This window comes from Bombina bombina, chromosome 4, assembly GCF_027579735.1.
Source record: "Bombina bombina isolate aBomBom1 chromosome 4, aBomBom1.pri, whole genome shotgun sequence".
Taxonomy (NCBI): Eukaryota; Metazoa; Chordata; class Amphibia; order Anura; family Bombinatoridae; genus Bombina; species Bombina bombina.
Window position 1 is genome coordinate 502,192,773 of NC_069502.1, and position 26,208 is coordinate 502,218,980.

The 26,208-nt window shown below is 43.2% G+C and overlaps 1 protein-coding gene across 4 annotated transcripts in view; it reads left to right on the plus strand.

The window, feature by feature from the left end:
* The window catches only part of PHF3 (PHD finger protein 3), a 588,626-nt gene that overhangs the window by 70,510 nt on the left and 491,908 nt on the right, over positions 1–26,208 (plus strand). For all 4 annotated transcript variants that reach the window (XM_053710410.1, XM_053710412.1, XM_053710411.1 and 1 more), the window contains exon 4: positions 13,194–13,346. In XM_053710410.1, coding sequence (XP_053566385.1) covers positions 13,194–13,346 — 153 coding nt within the window. The remainder of the gene's footprint in view (positions 1–13,193; positions 13,347–26,208) is intronic.

A 26,208-nucleotide genomic window follows, 5' to 3' on the forward strand; every position in this document is an offset into this window, starting at 1 on the left:
TAGGCAAGCTTTAAGAAAATGTATTTTGTCTTCACAATTTTGTGACAGTATTTATTGTTCTCTGATATTCCATTTTACCAACCATTTTCTTCCCATTGCTTTGTTAATTTCTGTTGAGTACTATTTAGAGTGATCCAAGATAAGACTTTATTTAAATATTTACAGCAATTTCTGTATCTTGGCTCATATCTCTAGACACTCTCACCTTAGTCCTGTCTACTGGTAAATGTCTAATCCCTGGCACTTTTTATGCATGTAAGAAAAATAAGCCTTGTCCTCACCTTTCCCATCTCCCCTTTGAGGGCAAGTGTTGTCTACAGTTATGAGCCAAGACATAGAAACTGATGTATATTTGATTTAACTTCTTTTTTCTGGCCTATTTGAGGGTCACATTGAGTATCTTGTAACAAAAGTGAGTTAAAGAGGCATTGTATTTCATCTGGGAGTGTTTTTATAATAATATCTAATTTTGCTTATTTTACTTTGGTTTAAAATGGATCCAGAGGGACATTTAATTTTTCAGCCATATTGTGAATGAAAGCAACCGTTAGAGCTCAAAGGTGGACTTTTACAAATGTGCAGTATACTTGGTTATATGATTTAAATTTGAAAAAAATCAAGAACGTTAAAGTATCCGCAAATTAGCATTGTATTACATGAGATTTGCATTTATAATAAGTTTTTATAAATATTTAAAAATATGTTTGTTAATGTAATTTGAATGGAAGTTGAGTATGTTTATCTAATCTCTTTGCTATGCTAGTGAGGTAAAAGAGGTCATGCACAGATCTAAGCAATCACTGCATCACTGCATCATAGCATTTTGCAAGTGTCCATTTCAGTTTGTCTGGGAAATGTTTTTTTCTCTTGTTAAGTGTATCCAGTCCACGGATCATCCATTACTTGTGGGATATTCTCCTTCCCAACAGGAAGTTGCAAGAGGATCACCCACAGCAGAACTGCTATATAGCTCCTCCCCTCACTGCCATATCCAGTCATTCTCTTGCAACTCTCAACAAAGATGGACGTAGTAAGAGGAGAGTGGTGTATTATAGTTAGTTTTTTAACTTCAATCAAAAGTTTGTTATTTTTAAATGGTACCGGAGTGTACTGTTTCATCTCAGGCAGCATTAGAAGAAGAATCTGCCTGTGATTTCTATGATATTAGCAGAAGTAACTAAGATCCACTGCCGTTCTCACATATTCTGAGGAGTGAGGTAACTTCAGAGGGGGAATGGCGTGCAGGTTTTCCTGCAATAAGGTATGTGCAGTTAACATATTTCTAGGGATGGAATTTGCTAGACAAATGCTGCTGATACCGGATTAATGTAAGTTAAGCCTTAAATGCAGTGATAGCGACTGGTATCAGGCTTATTAACAGAGATACATACTCTTATAAAAGTGTAATATAAAACATTTGCTGGCATGTTAATCGTTTTTATATATGTTTGGTGACAAAACTTATTGGGGCCTAGTTTTTTTCTACATGGCTGGCTTGATTTTTGCCTAGTAACAGGCTTTTTTCCACTGTTGCAATATGAGTGGGAAGGGCCTATTTTAGTGCTTTTCTGTGCGGATAAAAATACTGACGGAGACATTCAGCTTCCCTCTGCATGATACAGGACATCTCTGAAGGGCTCAAAAGGCTTCAAAGTCATGTTTGATGAGGGTAACAATCACAGTAGACTGTGGCAGTTGTTGTGACTGTGTTTAAAAAACGTTTTTGTCATTTATTATTCTGTTTTTGTTATTAAGGGGTTAATCATCCATTTGCAAGTGGGTGCAATGCTCTGCTGACTTGTTACATACACTGTAAAAATTTTGTTAGTGTAACTGCCTTTTTTCACTGTTATTTCAAATTTTGTCAAAATTTGTTTCTCTTAAAGGCACAGTAACGTTTTTTTATATTGCTTGTTAACTTGCTTTAAAGTGTTTTCCAAGCTTGCTAGTCTCATTGCTAGTCTGTACAAACATGTCTGAAACAGAGGATACTTGTTCATTATGTTTAAAAGCCATGGTGGAGCCCCATAGGAGAATGTGTACTAAATGTATTGATTTCACCTTAAACAGTAAAGATCAGTCTTTATCTATAAAAGAATTGTCACCAGAGGGGTCTGTCGAGGGGGAAGTTATGCCGACTAACTCTCCCCACGTGTCGGACCCTTCGCCTCCCGCTCAAGGGACGCATGCTAATATGGCGCCAAGTACATCAGGGACGCCCATAGCGATTACTTTGCAGGACATGGCTGCAATCATGAATAATACCCTATCAGAGGTATTATCCAGATTGCCTGAATTGAGAGGCAAGCGCGATAGCTCTGGGGTTAGACAAGATACAGAGCGCGTAGATGCTGTAAGAGCCATGTCTGATACTGCGTCACAATATGCAGAACCTGAGGACGGAGAGCTTCAGTCTGTGGGGGACGTCTCTGAATCGGGGAGACCTGATTCAGAGATTTCTAATTTTAAATTTAAGCTTGAGAACCTCCGTGTATTGCTTGGGGAGGTATTAGCTGCTCTGAATGACTGTGACAATTGCAGTGCCAGAGAAATTGTGTAGGCTGGATAAATACTATGCAGTTCCGGTGAGTACTGATGTTTTTCCAATACCTAAAAGGCTTACAGAAATTATTAGTAAGGAGTGGGATAGGCCCGGAGTGCCCTTTTCCCCACCTCCTATATTTAGAAAAATGTTTCCAATAGATGCCACTACACAGGACTTATGGCAGACTGTCCCTAAGGTGGAGGGAACAGTTTCTACTTTAGCAAAGCGTACCACTATCTCGGTTGAGGACAGTTGTGCTTTTTCAGATCCAATGGATAAAAAATTAGAGAGTTACCTTAAGAAAATGTTTATTCAACAAGGTTTTATTTTACAGCCCCTTGCATGCATTGCGCCTGTCACTGCTGCGGCGTCATTCTGGTTTGAGGCCCTGGAAGAGGCCATCCATACAGCTCCATTGACTGAAATTGTTGACAAGCTTAGAACTCTTAAGCTAGCTAACTCATTTGTTTCTGATGCCATTGTTCATTTGACTAAACTAACGGCTAAGAATTCCGGATTCGCCATCCAGGCGCTTAGGGCGCTATGGCTCAAATCCTGGTCAGCTGATGTGACTTCAAAGTCTAAATTACTCAACATTCCTTTCAAGGGGCAGACCTTATTCGGGCCTGGTTTGAAAGAAATTATTGCTGACATTACTGGAGGTAAGGGTCATACCCTTCCTCAGGACAGGGCCAAATCAAAGGCCAAACAGTCTAATTTTTGTGCCTTTCGAAATTTCAAGGCAGGTGCAGCATCAACTTCCTCTGCTTCAAAACAAGAGGGAACTTTTGCTCAATCCAAGCAGGCCTGGAAACCTAACCAGTCCTGGAACAAGGGCAAGCAGGCCAGAAAGCCTGCTGCTGCCTCTAAGACAGCATGAAGGAGCGGCTCCCTATCTGACAACGGATATAGTAGGGGGCAGACTCTCTCTCTTCGCCCAGGCGTGGGCAAGAGATGTTCAGGATCCCTGGGCGTTGGAGATCATATCTCAGGGATATCTTCTGGACTTCAAAGCTTCTCCTCCACAAGGGAGATTTCACCTTTCAAGATTATCTGCAAACCAGATAAAGAAAGAGGCATTCCTAAGCTGCGTACAAGATCTCCTTGTAATGGGAGTGATCCATCCAGTTCCGCGGACGGAACAAGGACAGGGGTTTTATTCAAATCTGTTTGTGGTTCCCAAAAAAGAGGGAACCTTCAGACCAATTTTGGATTTAAAGATCCTAAACAAATTCCTCAGAGTTCCGTCATTCAAGATGGAAACTATTCGAACCATTTTACCCATGATCCAAGAGGGTCAGTACATGACCACAGTGGACTTAAAGGATGCCTACCTTCACATTCCGATTCACAAGAATCATCATCAGTCCCTGAGGTTTGCCTTTCTAGACAGGCATTACCAATTTGTAGCTCTTCCATTCGGGTTGGCTACAGCCCCAAGAATTTTTACAAAGGTTCTGGGCTCACTTCTGGCGGTCCTAAGACCGCGAGGCATAGCGGTGGCTCCTTACCTGGACGATATCCTGATACAGGCGTCAAGTTTTCAAATTGCCAAATCTCATACAGAGATAGTTCTGGCATTCCTGAGGTTGCATGGGTGGAAAGTGAATGAAGAAAAGAGTTCTCTATCTCCTCTCACGAGGGTTTCCTTCCTAGGGACTCTTAATAGATTCTGTAGAAATGAAAATTTACCTGACGGAGTCCAGGTTATCAAAACTTCTAAATGCTTGCCGTGTTCTTCACTCCATTCCGTGCCCCACAGTGGCTCAGTGCATGGAATTAATCGGCTTAATGGTAGCGGCGATGGACATAGTGCCATTCGCACGCCTGCATCTCAGACCGCTGCAATTATGCATGCTCAGTCAGTGGAATGGGGATTACACAGATTTGTCCCCTCTACTAAATCTGGATCAGGAAACCAGAGATTCTCTTCTCTGGTGGTTATCTCGGGCCCATCTGTCCAAGGGTATGACCTTTCGTAGACCAGATTGGACAATTGTAACAACAGATGCCAGCCTTCTAGGTTGGGGTGCAGTCTGGAACTCCCTGAAGGCTCAGGGTTCATGGACTCAGGAGGAGAAACTCCTCCCAATAAATATTCTGGAGTTAAGAGCAATATTCAATGCTCTTCTAGCTTGGCCTCAGCTAGCAACACTGAGGTTCATCAGATTTCAATCGGACAACATCACGACTGTGGCTTACATCAACCATCAAGGGGGAACCAGGAGTTCCCTAGCGATGTCAGAAGTCTCCAAGATAATTCGCTGGGCAGAGACTCACTCTTGCCACCTGTCAGCGATCCATATCCCAGGTGTAGAGAACTGGGAGGCGGATTTTCTAAGTCGTCAGACTTTTCATCTGGGGGAATGGGAACTCCATCCGGAGGTGTTTGCTCAATTGGTTCTCCGTTGGGGCAAACCAGAATTGGATCTCATGGCGTCTCGCCCGAAACGCCAGGCTTCCTTGTTACGGATCCAGGTCCAGGGACCCAGAAGCGGCACTGATAGATGCTCTAGCAGCGCCTTGGTTCTTCAACCTGGTTTATGTGTTTCCACCGTTTCCTCTGCTCCCTCGTCTGATTGCCAAAATCAAACAGGAAAGAGCATCGGTGATATTGATAGCGCCTGCGTGGCCACGCAGGACCTGGTATGCAGACCTAGTGGACATGTCATCCTTTCCACCATGGACTCTGCCTCTGAGACAAGACCTTCTAATACAAGGTCCTTTCAATCATCCGAATCTACTTTCTCTGAGACTGACTGCATGGAGATTGAACGCTTGATCCTATCAAAGCGTGGCTTCTCCGAGTCAGTAATTGATACCTTAATATAGGCACGAAAGCCTGTCACCAGGAAAATTTACCACAAGATATGGCGTAAATATCTTCATTGGTGTGAATCCAAGAATTACTCATGGAGTAGGGTTAGGATTCCTAGGATATTGTCCTTCCTCCAAGAGGGTTTGGACAAAGGATTATCATCTAGTTCTTTAAAGGGACAGATTTCTGCTCTGTCTATTCTTTTACACAAGCGTCTGGCAGAAGTTCCAGACTTTCAGGCATTTTGTCAGGCTTTAGTTAGAATTAAGCCTATGTTTAAACCTGTTGCTCCTCCATGGAGCTTAAACTTGGTTCTTAAAGTTCTTCAAGGGGTTCCGTTTGAACCCCTTCATTCTATTGATATCAAACTTCTTTCATGGAAAGTTCTTTTTCTGATGGCTATTTCCTCGGCTCGAAGAGTATCGGAGTTATCTGCCTTACATTGTTATTCTCCTTATCTGATCTTTCATTCAGATAAAGTTGTTCTGCCTACAAAACCTGGGTTTTTACCTAAGGTGGTTTCTAACAAGAATATCAATCAAGAGATTGTTGTTCCATCATTATGTCCTAATCCTTCTTCAAAGAAGGAACGTCTTTTGCATAATTTAGACATAGTCCGTGCCTTGAAGTTTTACTTACAGGCTACTAAAGATTTTCTCCAAACATCTAACCTGTTTGTTGTTTACTCCGGACAGAGGAGAGGTCAGAAGGCCTCGGCAACCTCTCTTTCTTTTTGGCTTCGGAGTATAATCCGTTTAGCCTAGGAGACTGCTGGACAGCAGCCTCCTGAAAGGATTACAGCTCTTTCTACTAGAGCTGTGGCTTCCACCTGGGCCTTTAAAAATGAGGCCTCTGTTGAACAGATTTGCAAGGCTGCAACTTGGTCTTCCCTTCATACTTTTTCCAAGTTTTACAAATTTGATACTTTTGCTTCTTCGGAGGCTGTTTTTGGGAGAAAGGTTCTACAGGCAGTGGTTCCTTCCGTTTAAGTTCCTGCCTTGTCCCTCCCATCATCCGTGTACTTTAGCTTTGGTATTGGTATCCCACAAGTAATGGATGATCCGTGGACTGGATACACTTAACAAGAGAAAACATAATTTATGCTTACCTGATAAATTTATTTCTCTTGTAGTGTATCCAGTCCACGGCCCGCCCTGTCCTTTTCAGGCAGGTCTAAATTTTAATTAAACTACAGTCACCACTGCACCCTATGGTTTCTCCTTTCTCGGCTTGTTTCGGTCGAATGGATATGGCAGTGAGGGGAGGAGCTATATAGCAGCTCTGCTGTGGGTGATCCTCTTGCAACTTCCTGTTGGGAAGGAGAATATCCCACAAGTAATGGATGATAAGTGGACTGGATACACTACAAGAGAAATAAATTTATCAGGTAAGCATAAATTATGTTTTTTTCCAGAGATAAGTTTATTTTCCATTTTTAACCTATAGTTACCCATTCTCCAGTTTTGCATAATCAAAACACTTTTTTACCTTTGTAATTACCTTGTATCTTAGCCTCTGCAGACTGTTCCTTTATCTCAGTTATTTTGACAGTCATTCATTTTAGCCTATCAGTGCTGACTCCACAGGAGTGAGCACAATCTTATCTAAATGACATACATGAACTAACACTGTCTAACTGTGAAAAACTGTCAAAATGCACTGAGATAAGAGGTGGCCTTCATCGGCTTAGAAATCAGTTTATGAGCCTACTAAGGTTTAGCTTTCAACAAAGAATACCAAGAGAACAAAGCAAATTAGAAAGTTGTTTAAAATTGCATGCCTTATCTGAATCATGAAAGTTTAATTTTGACTCGACAGTCACTTTAAATTTTAGTCTTTCCACTGCCCCTAGTAAGACTGGAGAGCTTTTTGTTGAATTTAGAAAATGTGAATGTTTATTACAGTTTGAAATAGATTTTTGTTGTCACTTGTACTATTTTTTTCCATCCAATTTATTCCTAAATCCTTTTTTCTCCAACATAGGTGTGTCCGGTCCACGGCGTCATCCTTACTTGTGGGATATTCTCTTCCCCAACAGGAAATGGCAAAGAGCCCAGCAAAGCTGGTCACATGATCCCTCCTAGGCTCCGCCTACCCCAGTCATTCTCTTTGCCGTTGTACAGGCAACATCTCCACGGAGATGGCTTAGAGTTTTTTAGTGTTTAACTGTAGTTTTTTATTATTCAATCAAGAGTTTGTTATTTTGAAATAGTGCTGGTATGTACTATTTACTCAGAAACAGAAAAGAGATGAAGATTTCTGTTTGTATGAGGAAAATGATTTTAGCAACCGTAACTAAAATCCATGGCTGTTCCACACAGGACTGTTGAGAGCAATTAACTTCAGTTGGGGGAACAGTGTGCAGTCTCTTGCTGCTTGAGGTATGACACATTCTAACAAGACGATGTAATGCTGGAAGCTGTCATTTTCCCTATGGGATCCGGTAAGCCATATTTATTACGATCGTAAATAAGGGCTTTACAAGGGCTTATTTAGACTGTAGACTTTTCTGGGCTAAATCGATTCATTATTAGCACATATTTAGCCTTGAGGAATCATTTTATCTGGGTATTTTGATAGACACCTTATTTCTTAGGGGCTTTCCCAAAGCATAAGCAGAGTCTCATTTTCGCGCCGGTGTGGCGCACTTGTTTTTGAGAGGCATGGCATGCAGCCGCATGTGAGAGGAGCTCTGATACTTAGAAAAGACTTTCTGAAGGCGTCATTTGGTATCGTATTCCCCTTTGGGCTTGGTTGGGTCTCAGCAAAGCAGATACCAGGGACTGTAAAGGGGTTAAAGCTTATAACGGCTCCGGTTCCGTTATTTTAAGGGTTAAAGCTTCCAAATTTGGTGTGCAATATTTTTAAGGCTTTAAGACACTGTGGTGAAAATTTTGTGATTTTTGAACAATTCCTTCATGTTTTTTCGCAATTGCAGTAACAAAGTGTGTTCAGTTTAAAATTTAAAGTGACAGTAACGGTTTTATTTTAAAACGTTTTTTGTACTTTCTTATCAAGTTTATGCCTGTTTAACATGTCTGAACTACCAGATAGACTGTGTTCTGAATGTGGGGAAGCCAGAATTCCTATTCATTTAAATAAATGTGATTTATGTGATAATGACAATGATGCCCAAGATGATTCCTCAAGTGAGGGGAGTAAGCATGGTACTGCATCATTCCCTCCTTCGTCTACACGAGTCTTGCCCACTCAGGAGGCCCCTAGTACATCTAGCGCGCCAATACTCCTTACTATGCAACAATTAACGGCTGTAATGGATAATTCTGTCAAAAACATTTTAGCCAAAATGAACCCTTGTCAGCGTAAGCGTGGCTGCTCTGTTTTAGTTACTGAAGAGCATGACGACGCTGATATTAATATCTCTGAAGGGCCCCTAATCCAGTTTGAGGGGGCCAGGGAGGTTTTGTCTGAGGGAGAAATTACTGATTCAGGGAACATTTCTCATCAGGCTGAATCTGATGTGATTACATTTAAATTTAAGTTGGAACATCTCCGCATTTTGCTTAAGGAGGTATTATCCACTCTGGATGATTGTGAAAAGTTGGTCATTCCAGAGAAACTATGTAAAATGGACAAGTTCCTAGAGGTGCCGGGGCTCCCAGAAGCTTTTCCTATACCCAAGCGGGTGGCGGACATTGTTAATAAAGAATGGGAAAGGCCCGGTATTCCTTTCGTCCCTCCCCCCATATTTAAAAAATTGTTTCCTATGGTCGACCCCAGAAAGGACTTATGGCAGTCAGTCCCCAAGGTCGAGGGAGCGGTTTCTACTTTAAACAAACGCACCACTATACCCATAGAGGATAGTTGTGCTTTCAAAGATCCTATGGATAAAAAATTAGAAGGTTTGCTTAAAAAGATGTTTGTTCAGCAGGGTTACCTTCTACAACCCATTTCATGCATTGTCCCTGTCACTACAGCTGCATATTTCTGGTTTGATGAACTGATTAAGGTGCTCGATAGTGATTCTCCTCCTTATGAGGAGATTATGGACAGAATCAATGCTCTCAAATTGGCTAATTCTTTCACTCTAGACGCCACTTTGCAAGTGGCTAGGTTAGCGGCTAAGAATTCTGGGTTTGCTATTGTGGCGCGCAGAGCGCTTTGGTTGAAATCTTGGTCGGCTGATGCGTCTTCCAAGAACAAGTTACTAAACATTCCTTTCAAGGGGAAAACGCTGTTTGGCCCTGACTTGAAAGAGATTATCTCTGATATCACTGGGGGTAAGGGCCACGCCCTTCCTCAGGATAGGCCTTTCAAGGCAAAAAAATAGACCTAATTTTCGTCCCTTTCGTAAAAACGGACCAGCCCAAGGTGCTACGTCCTCTAAGCAAGAGGGTAATACTTCTCAAGCCAAGCCAGCTTGGAGACCAATGCAAGGCTGGAACAAGGGAAAGCAGGCCAAGAAACCTGTCACTGCTACCAAGACAGCATGAAATATTGGCCCCCGATCCGGGACCGGATCTGGTGGGGGGCAGACTCTCTCTCTTCGCTCAGGCTTGGGCAAGAGATGTTCTGGATCCTTGGGCGCTAGAAATAGTCTCCCAGGGTTATCTTCTGGAATTCAAGGGACTTCCCCCAAGGGGGAGGTTCCACAGGTCTCAGTTGTCTTCAGACCACATAAAAAGACAGGCGTTCTTACATTGTGTAGAAGACCTGTTAAAAATGGGAGTGATTCATCCTGTTCCATTAAGAGAACAAGGGATGGGGTTCTACTCCAATCTGTTCATAGTTCCCAAAAAAGAGGGAACGTTCAGACCAATCTTAGATCTCAAGATCTTAAACAAATTTCTCAAGGTCCCATAGTTCAAGATGGAAACCATTCGAACTATCCTTCCTTCCATCCAGGAAGGTCAATTCATGACCACGGTGGATTTAAAGGATGCGTATCTACATATTCCTATCCACAAGGAACATCATCGGTTCCTAAGGTTTGCATTCCTGGACAAACATTACCAGTTTGTGGCGCTTCCTTTCGGATTAGCCACTGCTCCAAGGATTTTCACAAAGGTACTAGGGTCCCTTCTAGCGGTACTAAGACCAAGGGGCATTGCAGTAGTACCTTACCTGGACGACATTTTGATTCAAGCGTCGTCCCTCCCTCGAGCAAAGGCTCACACGGACATCGTCCTGGCCTTTCTCAGATCTCACGGCTGGAAAGTGAACGTGGAAAAGAGTTCTCTATCCCCGTCAACAAGGGTTCCCTTCTTGGGAACAATTATAGACTCCTCAGAAATGAGGATTTTTCTAACAGAGGCCAGAAAGACAAAGCTTCTGGACTCTTGTCGGATACTTCATTCCGTTCCTCTTCCTTCCGTTGCTCAGTGCATGGAAGTGATCGGGTTGATGGTAGCGGCAATGGACATAGTTCCGTTTGCGCGCATTCATCTAAGACCATTACAACTGTGCATGCTCAGTCAGTGGAATGGGGACTATACAGACTTGTCTCCAAAGATACAAGTAAATCAGAGGACCAGAGACTCACTCCGTTGGTGGCTGTCCCTGGACAACCTGTCACGAGGGATGACATTCCGCAGACCAGAGTGGGTCATTGTCACGACCGACGCCAGTCTGATGGGCTGGGGCGCGGTCTGGGGATCCCTGAAAGCTCAGGGTCTTTGGTCTCGGGAAGAATCTCTTCTACCGATAAATATTCTGGAACTGAGAGCGATATTCAATGCTCTCAAGGCGTGGCCTCAGCTAGCGAGGACCAAGTTCATTCGGTTTCAATCAGACAACATGACGACTGTTGCGTACATCAACCATCAGGGGGGAACAAGGAGTTCCCTAGCGATGGAAGAAGTGACCAAGATTATTCTATGGGCGGAGTCTCACTCCTGCCACCTGTCTGCTATCCACATCCCGGGAGTGGAAAATTGGGAAGCGGATTTTCTGAGTCGTCAGACATTGCATCCGGGGGAGTGGGAACTCCATCCGGAAATCTTTGCCCAAGTCACTCAACTATGGGGCATTCCAGACATGGATCTGATGGCCTCTCGTCAGAACTTCAAAGTTCCTTGCTACGGGTCCAGATCCAGGGATCCCAAGGCGGCTCTAGTGGATGCACTAGTAGCACCTTGGACCTTCAAACTAGCTTATGTGTTCCCGCCGTTTCCTCTCATCCCCAGGCTGGTAGCCAGGATCAATCAGGAGAGGGCGTCGGTGATCTTGATAGCTCCTGCGTGGCCACGCAGGACTTGGTATGCAGATCTGGTGAATATGTCATCGGCTCCACCTTGGAAGCTACCTTTGAGACGAGACCTTCTTGTTCAGGGTCCGTTCGAACATCCGAATCTGGTTTCACTCCAGCTGACTGCTTGGAGATTGAACGCTTGATTTTATCGAAGCGAGGTTTCTCAGATTCTGTTATCGATACTCTTGTTCAGGCCAGAAAGCCTGTAACTAGAAAGATTTACCACAAAATTTGGAAAAAATATATCTGTTGGTGTGAATCTAAAGGATTCCCTTGGGACAAGGTTAAGATTCCTAGGATTCTATCCTTCCTTCAAGAAGGATTGGAAAAAGGATTATCGGCAAGTTCCCTGAAGGGACAGATTTCTGCCTTGTCGGTGTTACTTCACAAAAAACTGGCAGCTGTGCCAGATGTTCAAGCCTTTGTTCAGGCTCTGGTTAGAATCAAGCCTGTTTACAAACCTTTGACTCCTCCTTGGAGTCTCAATTTAGTTCTTTCAGTTCTTCAGGGGGTTCCGTTTGAACCCTTACATTCCGTTGATATTAAGTTATTATCTTGGAAAGTTTTGTTTTTAGTTGCAATTTCTTCTGCTAGAAGAGTTTCAGAATTATCTGCTCTGCAGTGTTCTCCTCCTTATCTGGTGTTCCATGCAGATAAGGTGGTTCTACGTACTAAACCTGGTTTTCTTCCAAAAGTTGTTTCTAACAAAAACATTAACCAGGAGATTATCGTACCTTCTCTGTGTCCGAAACCAGTTTCAAAGAAGGAACGCTTGTTGCACAATTTGGATGTTGTTCGCGCTCTAAAATTCTATTTAGATGCTACAAAGGATTTTAGACAAACATCTTCCTTGTTTGTTGTTTATTCAGGTAAAAGGAGAGGTCAAAAAGCAACTTCTACCTCTCTCTCTTTTTGGATTAAAAGCATCATCAGATTGGCTTACGAGACTGCCGGACGGCAGCCTCCCGAAAGAATCACAGCTCATTCCACTAGGGCTGTGGCTTCCACATGGGCCTTCAAGAACGAGGCTTCTGTTGATCAGATATGTAGGGCAGCGACTTGGTCTTCACTGCACACTTTTACCAAATTTTACAAGTTTGATACTTTTGCTTCTTCTGAGGCTATTTTTGGGAGAAAGGTTTTGCAAGCCGTGGTGCCTTCCATTTAGGTGACCTGATTTGCTCCCTCCCTTCATCCGTGTCCTAAAGCTTTGGTATTGGTTCCCACAAGTAAGGATGACGCCGTGGACCGGACACACCTATGTTGGAGAAAACAGAATTTATGTTTACCTGATAAATTTCTTTCTCCAACGGTGTGTCCGGTCCACGGCCCGCCCTGGTTTTTTAATCAGGTCTGATAATTTATTTTCTTTAACTACAGTCACCACGGTACCATATGGTTTCTCCTATGCTATTATTCCTCCTTAACGTCGGTCGAATGACTGGGGTAGGCGGAGCCTAGGAGGGATCATGTGACCAGCTTTGCTGGGCTCTTTGCCATTTCCTGTTGGGGAAGAGAATATCCCACAAGTAAGGATGACGCCGTGGACCGGACACACCGTTGGAGAAAGAAATTTATCAGGTAAACATAAATTCTGTTTTTTATTATGATTTTTTTAGTGGTTGGTCTTGACGATATAATGGATGTGGATGTAAAAGAAACTATTGGTGATCCTAATGATGATGATGACCTAATTCTTCCAAGCAAAAATGATAGATTGACAGAACCTATGTTAAAGTCATTAAGAAAGTCACCTAGGTTAATAATACAAGGTAAGCCATTTCTCAAAGATCTATATCTATCCCGGTTCTAAGCATGTCTCTATTTTGAATTCAGATGAGTCGGTTATTTTGATTTTCACAAATTATTCTCTGTGGGGTCACCATCAGTTTTGGCAAAAATATTCTTATTTCTCTTGTAAGGTGTATCCAGTCCACGGATTCATCCTTTACTTGTGGGATATTCTTCTTCCCAACAGGAAGTGGCAAAGAGAGCACACAGCAGAGCTGTCCATATAGCTCCCCCTCTAGCTCCACCCCCCAGTCATTCTCTTTGCCGGCTCTAAGCAATCGTAAGGGTAAAGTGAATGTGGTGTTTTTATTTTCTACAAGCAAAAGTTTGTTATTTTAAATGGTACCGGTGTGTACTATTTACTCTCTAGCAGAAAGTAGATGAAGATTTCTGCAGGGAGGAAGATGATTTTAGCATGTTGTAACTAAAATCCACTGCTGTTCCCACAAAGGACTGAGGAGTACAAGAAAACTTCAGTTCGGGGGGACGGTTTGCAGGTTAGGCTGCAATAAGGTATGTTCAGTCATTTATTTCTAGACAAGACTGTGATAATGCTGGAAAAGACTGATAAGATCCCCATGAGGGAAGGGTAAGCTGTATTTAGAGACTATGTATGGAATTGCTAGCTTACATTACAGGGCTAATTTATGCGGGTTGACACTACTTAATGACAAACGGTTTTTATTAGAAAAATATCGTTTTTGAGACACTTTGAAGGTTCCTTTGGGTTTCTTTCAGGGGTTGTTACCCACATGGCTATTATTAAAAACTTAGGAGTGTTTCTTTAGGCCTCACAGCACCGGAGTAAGGTGGGAGGGGCCTAATTTCGCGCCTCAGATGCGCAGTTATATTGACTAGAACTTCAGGCTGTCTTCACATGGAGGGTCCTGCTACAGTTTGAGGGCACATAAGAAGCTGAAGTTATTTTAACCGGTCTTTTGCTTACTATTGATCCGGTTTGGGCATTAAGGGGTTAATCGTTTTTATTGCTAGTGGTGCAATCTTACTAATGCTTTAGGCACATACTGCAAAAATTTCAAAAAGTTTGCTGCATTTTTCACTGTTTTGGAAAATTGTGTGCCTTTTTTATCTCTTAAAGGCACAGTAACGTTTTTTTGCAAAGTCTGTTTTTACTTGATTAAAGTGATTTCTAAGCCTGTTTGTCTTACTACTAGTCTGTTAAACATGTCTGACACCATATGAGGACATTATGGACAGAATTAAGGCTCTTAAGCTGGCTAACTCTTTTATCACAAATGCCGCTTTCCAACTAGCTAAGTTAGCCTCAAAAAATTCAGGTTTCGCCATTTTAGCGCGCAGGGCGTTATGGCTAAAGTCCTGGTCGGCTGATGTGTCGTCAAAATCCAAACTATTGAACATCCCTTTCAAAGGAAAGACCCTCTTTGGGCCTGAATTGAAAGAGATTATTTCAGAAATCACTGGGGGAAAAGGCCATGCTCTCCCCCAGGACACGTCCTTCAAGACGAAGAACAAACAAAATAATTTTCGTTCCTTTCAGAATTTCAGGAGCGGTCTCGCTTCATCCTCCCCTGCTACAAAGCAAGAGGGTAATACTTCACAACCCAGGGCAGCCTGGAAACCTTACCAGGGCTGGAACAAGGGTAAACAGGCCAAGAAGCCTGCAGCTGCCTCCAAGACAGCATGATGGGGTAGCCCCAGATCCGGGACCGGATCTAGTAGGGGGCAGACTCTCTCTCTTCGCTCAGGCCTGGGCAAGAGACGTACACGATCCCTGGGCCTTAGATATTGTATCCCAGGGATATCTTTTAGAATTCAAGGACTCCCCTCCAAGGTTAAGGTTATATATTTATTGTCTGTCTACTGACAAAGAAAGAGGCGTTCTTACGCTGTGTAGAAGACCTACATACAATGGGAGTGATCCACCCAGTTCCATTTGCAGAACAAGGGCTGGGGTTTTACTCAAACCTGTTTGTGGTTCCCAAAAAAGAAGGAACTTTCAGACCAATCCTGGATCTCAAAATTCTAAACAAATTCCTCAGAGTCCCATCATTCAAGATGGAGACCATTCGGACAATCTTACCAATGATCCAGGAGGGTCAATATATGACTACCGTGGATCTAAAGGATGCGTATCTTCACATTCCTATCCACAAAGATCATCACCAGTTTCTCAGGTTCGCCTTTCTGGACAAGCAGTTTGTGGCTCTCCCTTTCGGGTTGGCCACTGCTCCCAGAATTTTCACAAAGGTGCTAGGGTCCCTCCTGGCGGTGCTAAGACCGCGGGGCATAGCAGTGGCGCCTTATCTAGATGATATCTTAATTCAGGTGTCGACTTTCCAAAGAGCCAAGTCTCACACGGAAATTGTAGTGGCCTTTCTGAGGTCTCGCGGGTGGAAGGTGAACATCAAAAAGAGTTCTCTCTCCCCTCTCACAAGAGTTCCCTTCCTAGGAACCCTAATAGACTCGGTAGAAATGAAAATATTTCTGACGGAGGTTAGAAAGATAAAACTCTTAACTACTTGCCAAGCTCTTCATTCCATTCCTCGGCCATCTGTAGCTCAGTGCATGGAGACAATCGGACTAATGGTAGCGGCAATGGACATAGAACCTTTTGCACGGATACACCTCAGACCACTGCAACTGTGCATGCTCAAACAGTGGAATGGGGATTATGCAGATTTGTCTCCTCAAATACAGTTGGACCAGGGGACCAGAGATTCTCTTCTCTGGTGGTTGTCTCAGGATCACCTGTCTCAGGGAATGTGTTTCCGCAGACCAGAGTGGATCATCGTAACGACCGATGCCAGTCTGTTGGACTCCCTGAAAGCTCAGGGCTTATGGTCTCGGGAAGAAGCTCTTCTCCCGATAAACATTCTGGAACTGAGGGCGATATTCAACGCGCTTCAGGCATGGCCTCAGCTAGCTGCGGCCATATTCATCAGATTTCAGTCGGACAACATCAAGGCGGAACAAAGAGTTCCCTAGCAATGATGGAAGTGACCAAAATAATCAGATGGGCGGAGGATCACTCTTGCCATCTCTCAGCAATTCACATCCCAGGAGTAGACAACTGGAAGGCGGATTTTCTAACTCGTCAGACTTTTCACCCGGGGGAGTGGGAACTCCATCCAGAGGTATTTGCCCAGCTGACTCAGCTATGGGGCACTCCAGAATTGGATCTGATGGCGTCCCGTCAGAACACCAAACTTCCTCTTTACGGGTCCAGGTCCCGGGATCACCAGGTGGTGCTGATAGATGCTCTAGCAGCGCCTTGGTCCTTCAATCTGGCCTATGTTTTTCCTCCGTTTCCTCTCCTCCCTCGTCTGGTTGCCAGAATCAAGCAGGAGAGGGCTTCGGTGATTCTAATAGCGCCTGCGTGGCCACACAGGACCTGGTATGCAGACCTAGTGGACATGTCATTTGTGCCACCATGGACGCTACCAATGAGGCAGGACCTTCTAATACAAGGTCCTTTCAAACATCCAAATCTAATTTCTCTGCGTCTGACTGCTTGGAGATTGAACGCCTAATTCTATCAAAGCGTGGTTTCTCTGAGTCGGTTATTGATACCCTGATTCAGGCTAGAAAGCCTGTCACCAGGAAAATCTATCATAAGATTTGGCGAAAATATCTTTTTTGGTGCGAATCCAAGGGTTACTCATGGAGTAAGGTTAGGATTCCCAGACTTTTGTCCTTTCTCCAAGACGGATTGGAGAAAGGATTATCAGCTAGTTCCTTAAAGGGACAGATATCTGCTTTGTCTATTCTTTTTCACAAACGTCTGGCAGAGGTACCAGACGTTCAAACGTTTAGTCAGGCTTTAGTCAGAATCAAGCCTGTTTATAGACCTGTGGCTCCGCCATGGAGTCTGAATTTAGTTCTTTCAGTTCTGCAAGGGGTTCCGTTTGAACCTTTACATTCCATAGATATTATTCATTTATCTTGGAAAGTTTTGTTTTTGGTAGCTATCTCTTCTGCTCGAAGAGTTTCAGAGTTATCTGCTTTACAGTGTGATTCACCTTAACTGGTGTTCCATGCAGATAAGGTAGTTTTGGGTACCAAACCCGGTTTTCTTCCTAAGGTTGTGTCTAATAGGAATATTAATCAGGAAATTGTTGTTCCTTCTCTGTGTCCTAATCCTTCGTCGAAGAAGGAACGTCTGTTACACAATCTTGACGTGGTTCGTGCTTTAAAGTTCTATTTACAAGCAACTAAGGATTTCAGACAAACATCTTCTTTGTTTGTTATCTATTCTGGTAAGAGGAGAGGTCAGAAGGCGACCGCTACCTCTCTTTCCTTTTGGCTGAAAAGCATTATCCGTTTGGCCTATGAGACTGCTGGCCAGCAGCCTCCTGAAACAATTACTGCTCATTCTACCAGAGCAGTGGCTTCCACATGGGCTTTTAAAAATGAGGCTTCTGTTGAACAGATTCTTAAGGCAGCGACTTGGTCTTCGCTGCATACTTTTTCCAAATTTTACAAATTCAGTACTTTTGCTTCTTCTGAGGCTATTTTTGGGTGAAAGGTTTTACAAGCAGTGGTGCCTTCCGTTTAAGGTACCTGTCTTGTTCCCTCCCCTCATCCGTGTCCTAAAGCTTTGTTATTGGTATCCCACAAGTAAATGATGAATCCGTGGACTGGATACACCTTACAAGAGAAAACAGAATTTATGCTTACCTAATAAATTACTTTCTCTTGTGGTGTATCCTGTCCACGGCCCGCCCTGTCATTTTAAGACAGGTGGTTTTTATTTGTAAACTACAGTCACCACGGCACCCTATGGTTTCTCCTTTTTCTTCCTAACCTTCGGTCGAATGACTGAGGGGTGGAGCTAGCCGGGAAGCTATATGGACAGCTCTGCTGTGTGCTCTCTTTGCCACTTCCTGTTGGAAAGGAGAATATCCCACAAGTAAAGGATGAATCCGTGGACTGGATACACCACAAGAGAAAGTAATTTATCAGGTAAGCATAAATTCTGTTTTGTTAAAATTGCCTATCATTTGGTATATGTTGGTTATCATGTCATCTGCATGACTAACTGAAGGCATATTATTATTATTATTTCTTCTATAAGGTACGACGAGTCCACAGATTCATCCTTTACTTGTGGGATATTATCCTCCTGCTAACAGGAAGTGGCAAAGAGCACCACAGCAGAGCTGTCTATATAGCTCCTCCCTTAGCTCCACCCCCCAGTCATTCTCTTTGCCTACTCTAAGTACTAGGAAGGGTAAAGTGAAAGAGGTGATAAAATATTAGTTTTTTTTTTTTTTAAATTCTTTTTATTAAGAGAGCAATCTTCATGCGAGTACATAAGAGAAAGTGAATATCACATTACATCATGTAAGTCAAGTACATAAGTTAAACAAGACAGTATTGCATCAACATCAGGATAAACCTCCTTGTCCTTCTGATATATAAACATTTCTTTCTTATACATTAAGGCAATAGAGTACAACAGTTTATTTCCAAAAGTACAGTTTTACTCACACGAGTTCCACTCTCATATTTTATCATTTCTGAGAGATTAAAACTTCTCTCTCAATTAACTTAAACTAATCTAAACTAACCCGCCAGGGAGCACCTCACGGGCATAACACTTATATAATCTACCCCAGTTCTTACAACTTTGGTCATTATGTCACTTAAGTCTAATTTCTCCGGCGTGATCTGGCAACGGGAGAAGAAGAAAAGAGAAGAGAAAGGAAAAGAGAAAAAAAAAAAAAAAAAGAAGAAGGGGGGGTTCAGAAATTGAGATGGTTCCAGTCCCCCCTCAGGGATTCCTCCAAGAATGCAACAGTGTTGCGGAACGGCAGCAGAACCTGCCTTTGAATCTCTAACTCAAATGTCAGGATCAGTCTCCGCCACTTCCTTAAAAATAGATTTAGCCTGTCACCTACATCCACTCTGACATCTATTTGTTCAATAAATAATTGCGATCTTAACATGTTGCGAAAGTAAGGTATTGTGGGTGTTTTAGATGCTGTCCAGTGTTTAAGTATGCATTTTCTCGCTAATAATATCAATAAGGTCAGTTCCGAGTCATACTGGCTATTTTTTCGTTCCCAGTCCAAGAATATTACAGTTGCAGGTGTCAAGTCAACAGAAATGCCTACTTTTTTTTCAATCCAGTACTGCAGTTTGTTCCAAAATTGTCTAACCATGGGGCAGTCCCAAATGTAGTGCAACAGGCCAGGAGACCCCGCCGAGCATTTAGAGCATCTATTAGGCCAGTCCGGGATCCATTTAGCTAGACACTTGGGGGTCATGTATGCCCTATGTAAGAACCTAATTTGCGTTTCCCTCAGATTCGCAGATAAAGTGGCCTTTTTGGTTCTCTCCAATCCCCTCTGGGCCTCCTCCCATACAGGCTCCTGTAGCCCTTCTTTCTGCCAGCCCTTTAAGAGATCCGGTTGAATCAATTGTAAACGTCTGTGTATTAAAGTTTGATAAATCTCTGATAACGAGAAGCTCCCCATTTTAAATAGATTTTGCGAGACACGAAATGGCGAACCATCCCAGAAACCCGGTCCGTCCCTAATTAGCTTGGTTACATAATGCCGTGCCTGTAGGTACGCATAAAAGTGACTTCTCGGTAGATTATAATCTGTTTGTAGCTTTGTGAAGGATTTGATTGTTTTCAACAGCGGATCTACCAGCGAGCCCACATTCCTCAATCCAAGCGTCTCCCATGTGCGGAATGGTTTCGTATCCATACCCGCTGGAAAGTCCGGATTACCACTAAATGGGAGAAAAGTAGAACCCAGATTCGTTTTAGCCAAGAACCTATGTGCTAAATGCCAGGCCCTAAGAGGGCCCTGGTATAGGAGATTCCCATCTAGCAACCTAGCTACCTGTATTTTGGACATGTGCGGCAGGTACGCCAATGCTATACCTCCTAGAGTCGCCTGTTCCAAACCACTTTGATAAAAGTGACCCGTGCTCAGTTGCCAGTCCAGTACCAAGCGTATCATGGCTGCCCAGTTATATAATTTGAAGTCCGGCAGGGATAGCCCCCCATGGAGGTAAGTCATAGATAATTTATCAGTCGAGATACGTGGTCTCCCTCCTCGCCACAGAAAGTAGCGCATTGCAGAGTTTAGTGCTTTCACGTCTGCTTTCGTAAGTAGTAGGGGCAGCATAAGCATAGGGTATAAAAGACGAGGTAGGATCACCATCTTAAGAAGACTGACCCGACCCATTAATGATAAAGGGAGTGACCTCCAGCTTCTCATTTGGCAGCACAACTTTGCACATAAAGGGGTCAGGTTGATAGAGTACAATTTACTAGGGTTCACATGAATCTGGATGCCTAAATATGTGATCACTTGATTCGCTACTGCGAATGGGTATTTCTGAGTCGATTCCTCTCTCCTGTATAACCAAAGAATTTCCGACTTTTGCATATTTACTTTATATCCCGAGAATGTCCCGAAATCCAGCAAGGTCTGGAATATGTGTCTTTGGATCCTGCACAAATAGCAGCATGTCATCCGCATACAATGCAAGGTGCTGTGGGCATCCCGCCACATCAATCCCCGGAAATATTTGGCGTAATTTAATTGCCAACGGTTCCAATGCTAGATTGAACAGCAGAGGGGACAACGGGCATCCCTGCCTCGTGCCCCTCTGCAATACTACGTCTGACGAATACAGGTTGTTAGCACATACATTAGCAACAGGGGAGGAGTAAAGATTTTTTAGAAACGAGACAAAGGGCCCAGAGAAATTGAATTTGCCCATTGTGTGGAACAGGTGACCCCATTCCACTCTATCGAAGGCCTTCTCTGCATCCAGGGACAACAGGAAGGCCTCCGGAACTTCGCATCTCTCTCGAGACTGTTTCATCCTCCAGAAATGCTGAAGAACCTGCAGGATTCTACGCACATTTACCACCGAGGATCTCGCCATCATGAAGCCTGTCTGATCCTCGTGTATCAGCTCCGGTAAGATAATTTTGTTAGAATCTTGTAGTCGGAGTTGAGCAACGAGATCGGTCTGTAAGATTCCGGAAGAAGCGCATCTTTACCCGCTTTAGGGATAAGAGTGATATGGGCAGCCGCAAAGGTCTTAGTCGGTTTGCTCGCCTCTGAGAAGTAACTCGTGAATAAATCAGTGAGCACTGGCGTTACCTTTGTTTTTAATATCCTATAAAATTCTATGGGCAGCCCATCCGGGCCTGCAGCCTTGCCCAAATTTAAGGCCATAATTGTCTTGTCTACCTCCTCCCTAGTGATAGGCGCATTAAGCTTGCCTAGCTGCTCTTCCGATATTTGCGGTAATGTAATAGAGTCCCAGAAAGCACGCATCGTCTCCTCTGGATTCTGCTGAGTGCTAGCATAAAGATCGGTGTAATAAGAGGCGAAAGCCTCTACTATTCCCTTAGGATCCTTCACTAAATTATCTTTGGTTTTAATAGCTGCTATAAACCGCGTGGAAGTTTTTAGGCTAACGAGAGAGGCCAGGAGTCTACCTGACTTGTCCCCATATCTGTAGTACTTTCCCCTAGTTCTCAAAAGAGTCTGGGAGGCTTGGTATGCCAATAGCGCATCATATTCTTTTTTAGTACCTACATACTTTTGATGATTTGCCACCGTAGGTGTAGCTCTGTATAAACTATATTGGGTTGCCAGCTTCCCCCTCAGATTCTCCAGCCTCTCCGTCTGCAGTTTTTTTCTGCGTGACAAAAAGGCCAAAATGTCACCCGTAAGAACCGCCTTAGCTGTTTGCCAGAAAAGCTCTGGGTTCGACAGATGTTGTATATTATTGGTTTGGAAATCATCCCAGGCTCCCTCCAGGTATTGCTGAAACTCTTTGCGAGGTCAGCAAATATTGTGTAAACCGAAGTGTTCTACGATTACTTGTTTTGGGAAAAGTGTCTAAAAAGAGACCAACAGGAGCATGGTCCGAAACAATTACGTCTCCTATTTTCACATCCACTACTTGAGGGATTAGGGAATTCGAGATCATAAATAGATCTATACGAGACATTGTAGGGGAGGCCCGAGAGAGACACGTATAATCCCTACCATCCGGGTTTAGCCTGCACCATATGTCAGTGATATCTAGTGCCGATATTAAGGATTGGAATATCTTGAACTCAAATTTACTACTAGCTTTAGGTTGGGGCCCATGAAGCTGTCTGGCGGGGTCCCTGAGTCTGTCACACTGAGGGTTCGGGGTCAAATTGTAGTCACCCCCAATTATAAGTGGTGTATCCAGGAAAGGGGTCAGCAGTCCAATCAAGTTATCCCAAAATGCTTTATCCTTATTATTGGGTGCATAAATGTTACACATTGTGTATTTTTTACCTGCAATTGTAGTCTGAACTATAATGTAACGTCCCTCGGGGTCCGTCGTTACTGTCACATCGTCAACCTCTAGTTTTTTCCCAAAGAGAATGGCTACCCCCCTACTGGCAGTCTTGTATGAAGCGAATTCTACTCTCCCAACCCAGTCTGTCTTAAGTTTAGTGTGTTCCAAGTCATTAAGATGTGTCTCCTGCAAGAATGCGATGTCCGCCCCCTTTTTCCTAAGTTGTGTCAGTATAGTCTTTCTCTTAACCGGGGTGTGTATACCCCCCACGTTCCAAGAATAAATACTAAATATTAATAATGATCATGATCCTTTGTGTGTCCATTGACACTCCAAGCACATGAGTGAAAAGAGGGGAGAGAGGAGGGGCGGGTAAGAAGGGAGAAGAGGGGAGCAAAGAGAGAAAGAAGAGAGAAAAAAAAAAATAAAAATTCTCCTACCCGTTTGTGTGCCAGACCACCTTGTTCGGTAAATGTAAGAGTCCTGCCTACTGCAAGAGAACCTGCAAAAAGTAATATTGATAAGTAACTTATTCTAAGCTTATTTGACCTTAAATATACCCTACTATACCCCCCAAAAAAACTTCTGTTCAAAAGTCCTATGTTGCGTGGAGGTATATACCCCGTTATATATTTATTTCTATTACATACACAAACTGAGGGAACCCGCCGAGGTAGGAGGAGGACACATCTGAGTAATTTGCTAACATAACCTTGAGTGTTCCCCCAGCCAATATCAGTGTGCCTCCATTCTCCCTCCTTTTCATTGTGGTCCAAGCACCGTTCATTATATGCAATCAAGGTGTGACTTTGAAACTTAATCCTCTTTACCAGAAGAACCAACAATAACCAACATAACATTAACAATCCCAAATCCTCAATGGAATACAGTCTTTCTAGGATGAAACCTCATCTCCTCACTGACTACACAAGCCATTATTATCAGTAAACCTTAGGTCTTGTTTTTACCAGCACAGAATCTATTTTTAACCCTCTCCCCCCGTGGCATATGAGGGACTCCGGGAGCCATCTTCTGCCTCCAAAAATTCCTGTGCTGCCTGTGGGGAATCAAAGAATTTAGGGCCTCTAGAGGTAGCAATTTTAAGTTTAGCAGGATAAAGTAAATAGGCCTGTTTCCCTTCTCTGTGTAGCCTAGAACATAACGCTGAAAACTCCCTGCGTTTTTTCGTTAGATCTGCAGAGTAGTCTTGGAACAATAAAATCCTAGCATTGTCAAATAATACCTCATCCATCTTTCTATAAGCTCTGAGTACTGCCATTTTAGTCTGGAAATGTAGGAATTTAATCATCACAGGCCGTGGTTGTGAATTACGGTCCATAGCTGGCCTTTCTGGGCCTATTCTATGCGCTCTCTCTACACTATGCAGTAACGCATCCTTTGGGATCTCTAACAGAGTGGGGAGGGTAATTTCCACAAATTTTAGAATATCATTGGCTTTCACATTTTCAGGGAGACCTATTAGGCGAACATTATTCCGCCATGATCTGTTTTCTAGATCATCTATCTTTTGTTGAAGTGTCGTGGTGTATTTTTCCAAAGCTACTAATTTATTGCAGTTAATATGCTGCATGTCTTCCAAATCGGAAACCCTCGTTTCCACCTCTGATACTCTGGTCGAGAATTGTTTTACCTCTTCCGCCAGAGTATCAACCGCTTTCTGAAGGTTTTCTATTTTAGGTAGAAATAAGGTAGAGATTTGCTTGACTATGGGGTGAGGGTCTAAGGCATGAGTGTCATTCATGGTGTCTATGGATGAAGCCTGTACACCAATATCAGATCCTTGCTTGGTTCTGCGATCAGCGTTTTTATTGTGATTCGCCATGTTATGTGGTATTAAAAATCTCTCCATACACTTCACAACCCTCCACTTCTAGAATGGCCCTTGCACAAGTTACATGTATTTCCTTTGTTTTAAAAAGGAAAGAAAAAAAATGGTAGCTAAGAGGCCAATAGTGAATTATATGTAGATATCAATCAAAGTATCAGTATATCAAAAAGTGCATAAGAGTCACCTCTATCGTATTCATTCAAATCTGCTGGCCACTATTTAAAGTAATCCTGCAAGGAAATAGGTTAGTTAGAACAGCATATAACAACACAATTTTCCTCTTTCTATTTTTTTCCTTTTGCAGTATGGTTAGAGAACAGTTGCAGCAAAAAAACAGACAATATCAATCAAAGTATTAGTATATCAGAATGCATGTAAGAGTCACTTCAGTTGTATTCCCTCAGCCCTGTCTGTGACTAATTGTAAGAATCTTGCAGGCAAATAAGTTACTCAGGACAGCATATATCAACACATTTCTTCTGCAATGCGGTTAGAGAACAATTGCATCAAAAGGCAAACAAAATCAATGTATTAGTATAGCAGAATGCATGTAAGAGTCACCTCTGTGGTATTCATTCAAGCCTGCGTGTAACTTATTATAGTAATCTTGCAAGAAAAAGGGTAAGTTAGAACAGCACACACTAACACACAACTTCTGTAATGTGGGCAGAGAACAGTTGCATAAAAAAAGGGAACAAAAGGACTTCCGGTGGGCGGGCTTAGAAGCAACAGCTCTAGCTAAGAGCTCCGCACAAACTCCATTGTAAATGGTCAATTTTGGGCCTTAAATTGAAGCCTGAGCCTATTTCCCTTGACAGGAATCGTGTCTGGGTGACAGAGAGGCTGGAGAGGAACATCTTCCCCCACTGAAGTCCGTAATTTACTTCTTTTTTTATCGTTAGTGGACGGTGCGGTTTACGGAGGTAACGGCGGCCATCTTGGCGCGCAGAAGAAACAAAGTGCAGCACAGCAAGGACGCAGTGTGGGACCACAAAGTCCATACCGGAGCCAAAGTGACAAGTTGGAGTGGCACCGGAGGTTTACTGATTTGATCAGCAGCATATCTGACGGCCGAGCGGTAAGATACTGGGGCTGGAGGAGCAGCATCGGAGGGCCACGTGGCGTATGAACTACGCACTTCAACAGTGGGACCTGCAGGAAGAGATCAACTGCCCAAGTCCTGAGAGCCACATTGGACCTATCTGCCAGGCATCCGCTTAACACACCCTGGGTACACCAGCTACAGCTCATCTTTTCCTGCTGGAGCCTGGCACTGACTGGAGCTGTGATGTCTGGCCTTAGTCGCTGATGGTCTCAGCTGGGACAGATCTAGGATTGGAGTGGGTAAGCAATAACTGTGAGCTGACTGAAGCCCAACTTCTTTAAATTCCTTATTTCTGGAGGGAAGATACCCTGCATTCTCTATGCCCCATAGTAGATAGATAGATAGATAGAGCGGAAAAGATTAACAGAGACTTGCAGAGCACCTTTAACGATCCCCTCTGGAACTTTCTGGGCCACAGAAGTTACATATAATTTACCAACTTATAGGCTTTCTGTTTACTAGCTCTGCTGAGACCGGAGAACTTTACTTGGTCTTGCCTGTAAATGATTTGAGTTGGAAACGAACACCAAGGGATTCTTCTTACAAACCACTATTTTCTCACTTATCCCATATTGACTATACTGCAAGATCT